We start from the raw sequence: 7,667 nt of genomic DNA, 5'->3' as shown, positions 1-7,667 counted from the left end.
AAATATGATTTCAATTTATAATAAGTTTTTCGTTTTTCAGTTAACCGCCTCTCAAAATATGGTAGTCTTCAAATATAATACTTAGTAATGAGTAGCATCAAAATAGATATGTATTAATATATTTGGAGAATCTTAATCTGGTAGGTCGAATAACAATATTCGTATAAATATTCTTGTTTTTATGTACTCACACGTATACTTTCCTATTTTTTTCCAATTACGAAAACTTTTGAAATCTTAAATATTCTTAGAACTTTTTTTTAATAAATCAATCTTTTATATCTATCATTTCGATACTCTTTCACAGCAGTGGTATTAATTTTTTTTAATTGTATTAATTCTATTTATATATTAAAATATATTTCGACATAAAAAGTTTATTCTTAATACATATATTTAGGGGAAGATTCTAATTACAATATGATTAACAGTAAAAGAAATATAAACACTGATATTTCACAGAATATCATTCTTAAATCACTAAAACAATCAATTGCTTCATGATCTTTTAATTACATTTTCAAAGTTACTAATTTAGACAAATGAAGTATTGAATCAATTAAATAGTCAATGAAATAAAACAAAGCATTTGTTGAATATCATTTTAATACATTCTATATATCACATGAAAGTAAATTTTAGCAACGACCGTAAAACCTAAAATACTTCAAATGTCTTAAAATCAGATAAGCATACGCTTAAAAAAATTACATACAAAAGAAAAAATAGTTCAAATAGTTTGGAAATATATCACAGCTCATAGTTTTCTCTTCATTTAGCTGTCCAACCGCGCCATATTGAAACGATAGACGCCGCAGCATTGGACATCAATCCACTGCTTAAATTTGGCGAACTAGCCATTACTTCAGGTACCAACTGCAAAGAAAAAACATTAATATACATAACTGATTGTTTTTACAAAAATATATGTAAAATAAACAGCATGTACATATTTTATTTTTACATCAGAATCCCAATGGAGATGTTCCGGGGGTTCCGGCTCTTCATCGTCCGAGGTACAAGAGAGTATACCGTCTTTATCTATTCCACCCCACCAGAGACCTTTCGACGTCAATTCGTTTTCATCAAACACAAATATATCATTCCAATCACTTTCTTCATAATCTCTATAAAAAAAAAATCCACATTTTTTTATCACCATCTATATACATATACAAAACTAATAAAATATTTACAATACCTTCTCGGTTGTAACGGACACATTCTCAACAACATATGAAGGGGTGGTTCTCTCAAGACAAATCTAAATTTATTCCTAGTATTGTAACTGATCGATCTGATCAAGACAGCGGCACAATTTTGAATCTTCCAAACCTGCGTTTTGAAACGCCGCTCTTCTAATTCACAGCTGCACAAATCACTAAAATCAAACAAAAAACTCAAATACATGCATACAAAATTAGGCACATGACAAAAAGTATCATCTTTTATGATATTTACCTATAAGTTAAATTGAACGGAAGTCGAACATCTAAATAAAATGCCAAGAGCCTTATTAATTGAGCGCTATACGACAATGCGGCACTTATTCGGTAAGCGGGATTTTGGCTCACGGTTTCTGGATTACCCGCATTGCTCGTAGATCCAACTAGACCGGTGTTTGAGGATACTGAAAAAATTCAAACGAAAAATTAAGAATGGATCATAAGTATTGTTGCACGTACATAAGAAGATTAAATGTGAGTGAACTTACCCCAATGACAATATGAACTGTAATCTCCATCGAGCGGCAGTGAAGCATAGACTATTTGTAGAGGCACTAAAGCAGTAGACTCCTCTAAAACCTTGGCAGGCTGCGAAGCCTCGGCGATTGCTCTCTCGGTGAAATCAATGACGCCATAGCCGACGCTAAATTAAAAAAAATACATACCAAAATGGTTAATTACATTCAATATTGGTTTGCATATTTTATTGATTAGTTAAACCAGTGGCGTGCGCTGAAATTCTCTCTCTTTTTGTGGTACAGCCTTACTTAATGTGCACGAGCAGGATACAAGAGGAACAGGCTGTTCCTCTTGTATCCTGTTCGTGCACATTAAGTAAGGCTGTACCACAAAAAGAGAGAGAATTTCAGCGCACGCCACTTAGTTAAACTATTAATGGAGGGGGTGTGAATCTTTGAATGAAATTCATCATTGTATCTAAACTCTAGGTCTTTCCTAAACAAAAAAAGAAAGCGGTACTTGTTCAATAGTTAAGCTCACGCTTTACGCTCAAAAACCAATTATCACTCTTCGCTGCGACATCGAACTTCAACTATACAAAAATATCATGTGATATTGGGAAAAAAAAGTTTTTTAAAAACATACCTCTTCTATACATAATTTGTATATTATTATTTTGAATAAAAATGTCAATAATTTTATTTTACTACTGCCATCTATGTATAAAATTAATGACTACGAGACTTCGGACTTGTTTCGCTTCTTAAGCGATATCTTATTAAATGATATATTCTCTATCGTAATGGCGGAGGATCCATTTACTTGTATTGATGACCAAAATGAGCAATATGGCAAAGTATGAAAACGATCGGATAAGAGGCAAACTTTTTCCTGAATTGTAATCGTAAGTGAAACGTAAAGGAGGTATGTAATAAATGTCCACAGATGTTTCAACTGTTAAAATCAGTATTCGCGCGCGTTTCTGACATTAATATATGTCATACAGCGGAAATGAAAATATGTCTTGAAGAATAGTCTCGATGGGGTCGCATCCATAAAGTCCCGGTTCGTTCCTTGTCTCCGCTGATTTCCTTATTTGGCAGAACCCCACATTCGTTGGATTTTATTATTTTACTATTAAATAAGTCAAAACCCTTGTAAAAAATGAACGAACGTATTGAGACGTATATACATAAATATGTAGGTACAGATAAACGTCAGGAACACAAGCGAATATTGATTGCATTCGAGACATCTGTTGACATATAGTCGAACGTGATGTCACAGCGAAACGTAATAATCGGTTTTTGAGCGCGAAGCGTGCGCCTAACTAACGGACAAGTACCAAAAAAGCTAAATAATCAAATAGAGTTGCACAGATACAATTGGAATATAATTTTCGAATTTTATCAGAGTTTGAGCGGCATTTATTTAATTCGATAGTTTAATAGTTTTCAATTTAAACAATATACTTTAATACAATATAATAACATTTTCGGTAATAAACAAGTGGTGAAATACATATTAAGTTATGCTATAATTACATAAATCTTTTTTGTCATGTTATCTACATATATGTATGCAAAGTTTTTCATATGCATACATAATCATGTCTGAAGTACAACCAAGTTCAAAATCTTAAACATAATGTTTGCAGTTATTAAAAATTACGCAATCAAACGTTGCGATAATTCATAAATTTATCAGACCCAATTAAATTGCAAACATGTGGAAAATTGGATTAAATTTGGAAATGTAAGCGGTAAATTGCGGCAATTTCAAGCGTCTTTGATTGCCAAATGATGAAATGAATCTAATCTACCATAATACTGCCAATCCAAACACCGAATACTTCATATAACATGTGAAGAGACAAACAATTACTACCTTTGAGAGTTGGGTATTTCTCTAATAGGAAACACATAGTCGGTCAGCTGCTTCAGCTTCAATCTTCGCAAAGTGAACAGGTTATTCTGTTCGTTGTTTATGTGCGTTCGTTTCTTTTCCAACGCTTCGTTTTTACTTAACGCATACACGTGAATGTTCTCGACATTCTCCTTGTACAGCGGAAGCTTCTGTTTCACCTGGTCGTTGTAGTCCACCAGCGAGTTGATCACGGCGATTTTATTCTTCACATTGTCTCTTTTCTGTTGTATCGCTAACTTTAATAAATTTGTTCGCTCCTTACAATTATTGATATCTATAAGAACACTTTCTTTCTTAAAACGATTCTTAAATAGCTTATTGTACGTCTCCTCGATGCATTTGCAGTTCGACTTTATTCGCATCAAACGCAGTTGCTTATCGGCGAATCTGTAAATTGATAATGCATAAAATATTTAAGCAATTACATTTAATGTGTCAATAAATTTATAGATAAGTGCATTTTAGTAAAGAATGTCAATATTTACGTTTTATATATTATATACATAAATATGACCTATGCAATCCACATTGACGTTAAAATAATTACAAATAAACAATCTCTAAAATTGAGAGTCGTATTGTTAACATATGCATGTCAAAGCAATTTTATCTAGGGCAATTGGAATTTTCTGTTTTTGAATATTAGGAGAAAATGTTTAGTGTTTGTATATAAATGACTTGTGGGGTGACCTAGAAGTAGAGGACACCTGGAGGAAGCTATGATTATGATGATGATTCGTTTTTGAATAAATTTTATACTGAATTCTCCTTCTTTCCTCCCAATTCAAGAGATCTTAGAAGAAGAAGACAAAAACTATGCTTCTCACCTTTTTAATTTTGAAGGTCCAAATATGTAGCTCATAAATCAACATTTAAATTTAGCATTTATATTAATAAAACCCCCTTCTAATTCGAAATGTTTACTTTGCGCGGTTTTATAATCATCATAAAATGTGTATATTTTTGGAATAAATTTATTTTTTTAGATGTGTATATTGTATTATTTAATATAATATAAACATAGACACGTTTTATCATTAATGTAAAATAAGCCATGGCTGAAATCGTTTTCCAAGATTTTGAACTCGAAATGTATTGCTATTTTGGGTTCCAAATTTTTTCGGATTTCTTTCATATTAATTTTAAATATACATAAATAGCTGCATTTCCTAAAAGTAACTAAAAGGCGACCCAAACTGTCGAAATGCTTTTAGTTTCGCCCATTCTTATCAGCAGTCTTTGGCTGAGGAATGCGCCGAAACGGGATCCTTTTGTCAATTTCTATTGTTAACCTTTTTTTCCTTTCTAGAGCAAAAAAAAAAAGGTTTGCAATAGAAATTGACAAAAGAAACCCATTTATTTCGAGCCCACGCATCCACTTTACTTATCAGCGATAGATCTAAATGCATTTTCACCCCTTTACCAGGTATATGTAATTGGCAACTATCTACGTATTTTGCATACTTTTCATCTTGATAAAACCTTAAACTTGGAGAGAAAGCAGATATTCTCTTCTAGCAATCTTCAACTTATTAAAACTTGTTCAACACCAAACTATTGAATTTATTTAACTTCGTCAGAATTTTAATATGACTGAATTTTCTAAAGATTCTTTAAGCGCTTTTTTAATAGCATTTGTAATATATGTATCAAACATTTTACTAATAAAAAATATACAACAGTCGTTATTTACCTTACACATACATATGAACATCACACATCAATAACGTAACATTTGTGGAACATGGTGGGTCCATTAGCTATCTACCAGGAAAATACTATCAGAGCTATTTTTTTTTGTTTAATAATGTATTTCTTTGGTAATCTCCAGCGCATTGTACGGATTTGAGACATGGATGAGAAAAAGGGTGTCACAAAAATTACCCACGAATTTTACAAAGCATTGTCAAAAATTTAAAGCATTGTCAAAAAAACGAATATGGGTAATACACTCTGTTGTCAGTAGGGATTACAATACCGAAAGTACCGATACCGGTGGTATTGGTATTTGACCGAAAACAAGTTTTTGGTATTACCGGTACTATAAACTAAATAAAAGCTTTTGAAAATCCGCAGATTTATCAAAATAATTGATCTGACTTTTATAAACGATTGCAGTGATCATAATTTACACGTTAATTTGAACCCTATATGATTTGATACATGTGTCATTGCATCGATCGAAAACTATAAACCGTTGAGTGTAAAATCCGTGAGTGATTTGTCGCGGAACCGAGAAAAAGGGACACGTTAGATGTTTTCGTCGTGTGTGATGCTGCGCATTCCATGGACTGCAAGACGCACATTTCCATTTTCAAAAAGCTGGCAGTTTCAGAAAAGCTCTCCACAACATATAGAAAAATGATTCTTTGTCCTATGTCCTACTTTGGCCATATTGTCAGGAATAATGTGGAGTCTAGAGAAGCTGATAGTCACCGGAACATGAGCGAAAAGACAGTCTCCCATAAGATGGTCAGATCAAATCGAAGAACTGACGGGACAGTTCCTAAGCACTGCTTTCAACTTGGCACTAGACCACGAGGAGTGGAGGTGGATTATCCACTGGATTCCAGATGATAGAAATGACTACGACGCTCAGCATCGATCAAATGAGAAAGAAGAAGTATTTGAAAATTGCATTAATAATTAAGAACGACTCATCAATACATACATATGTATGTAGAAATGAAACACTGTATTTCTATCTTTGTCTTTTTCTCATGTTTAGGTCAAATTGAGGAGAGGTCTGATATTTGTAAATTCTTATATTTTATTCATATGCATATTGAAAGAAAAACTTTTTATGATTTACAATAATATATGTATATTAGTGAACATTTTTTTAAAATTAAAAACCAGGACATTTTATCAACAATTTTTTTTCCTTTTCTTTTATTACTTTCATTATTAAAAACTAACATGAAGAATTAATTTTCTTTAATGCTCTTATAAAATTCTACACAGAACTGGTTAAAATTATACTTATCGATTACTAAATATTTCAAAGATTTAACATTCAGTATTGCGTTTTGTCACTAGAACACATATTGTTAATCGAAGAAGTCATTCAGCAGATGCATATGTTCCTGGTAAACAATATTTGACTAATTTGCCAATATTTTCAATCATTTTCGCTGAAGGCTTTGCATATTTAAGTTCACCAATTAGATAAAAAAAAAAGTCATCTCACCATATATGCAGCACTCGGTGTTAGTACTTTAGAGATATTCAAAAGTTAATCCATTGGTAAAAAATTAAAAAAAATATATTTACATTTTTAAAATCGGAGTTCGAGTCGTGTTTTTTAGCGATAACACAGCTCTTGAATAAATCAGCAATTATAAACGCATTAAAAACTATTGCTAGAATGCGATCCATTTTGATATACAAAATGTATACAGAGGCAGTACATATATACATACAAAACATTCCGAATATAAATAGAAATATTTTGAAGGGCGATTTCGAAATTCAAAACACGTTACAAAATAATAAAAATAAATTCGCACACTGAATGAGATGACAGTTTGTGAAATATGATTCAAGGTCAAATAAACATGGCGCGATGTAGTGGTAGTGGTAACTAGAGCAATGAAATTGGTGTGTGTGTGAGTGTGTGTGTACCTGTCAGAACAGAGCGCTGCGGAGTGGACGATGTCTCCGTTGCGAACGCACTGGCCGCAGTGGAAGACAGCTCTTCGCCGGTCGCAGAGGGCGCACCTCACCGGACGGGGCGCTGCGCCCCCCACACCCACTCCCACCCCCGTCACAGCTGCGGCCCCCCTCGACGTCATGTCAACAGCGCGGACCAACCCGCCTCACGTCACACTGACATTTCGCGCAGCACAACAAACAACCGACTCAACGGCCGTCGCCGCACGAACGCCAATACAAACCCTGCATGGCCACCTCTCTCATTTTACGCCGTACATACATACATATACGTTCGCTTTCTCCCAACGTCCATTCAATATTTATCTGGGTCATTGTACCGATATTTTAATGTCTTAGTTAAATTTCAGACGTTTATGTTACTTCCTTTTCCAAAAAGCTCTG

At 33.3% G+C, this 7,667-nt stretch overlaps 2 protein-coding genes across 3 annotated transcripts in view; one reads left to right on the top strand and one right to left on the bottom strand.

Annotated features, from left to right (window-relative positions):
• The window catches only part of LOC143919373 (microsomal glutathione S-transferase 1-like), a 241,515-nt gene that overhangs the window by 71,943 nt on the left and 161,905 nt on the right, over positions 1–7,667 (top strand). The window lies entirely within an intron of this gene.
• Atg14 (autophagy related protein 14) lies at positions 348–7,510 on the bottom strand. 2 transcript variants are annotated; one of them, XM_077441664.1, is made up of 7 exons: positions 7,236–7,510; positions 3,573–3,998; positions 1,715–1,869; positions 1,462–1,630; positions 1,202–1,381; positions 950–1,127; positions 348–876 (listed from the first exon to the last, which is right to left on the bottom strand). In XM_077441664.1, the coding sequence occupies exons 1-7, from the start codon at positions 7,403–7,405 to the stop codon at positions 772–774; spliced, it is 1,383 nt and encodes a 460-aa protein (XP_077297790.1). In that variant the 5' UTR covers positions 7,406–7,510; the 3' UTR covers positions 348–771. The 2 variants fall into 2 exon arrangements, with proteins under 2 accessions (XP_077297790.1, XP_077297791.1); XM_077441665.1 differs by having other exon boundaries at positions 365–876; positions 965–1,127.

This window comes from Arctopsyche grandis, chromosome 11, assembly GCF_051622035.1.
Source record: "Arctopsyche grandis isolate Sample6627 chromosome 11, ASM5162203v2, whole genome shotgun sequence".
NCBI classification, from domain to species: Eukaryota; Metazoa; Arthropoda; class Insecta; order Trichoptera; family Hydropsychidae; genus Arctopsyche; species Arctopsyche grandis.
This window is presented reverse-complemented; position numbering and strand designations above follow the sequence as displayed.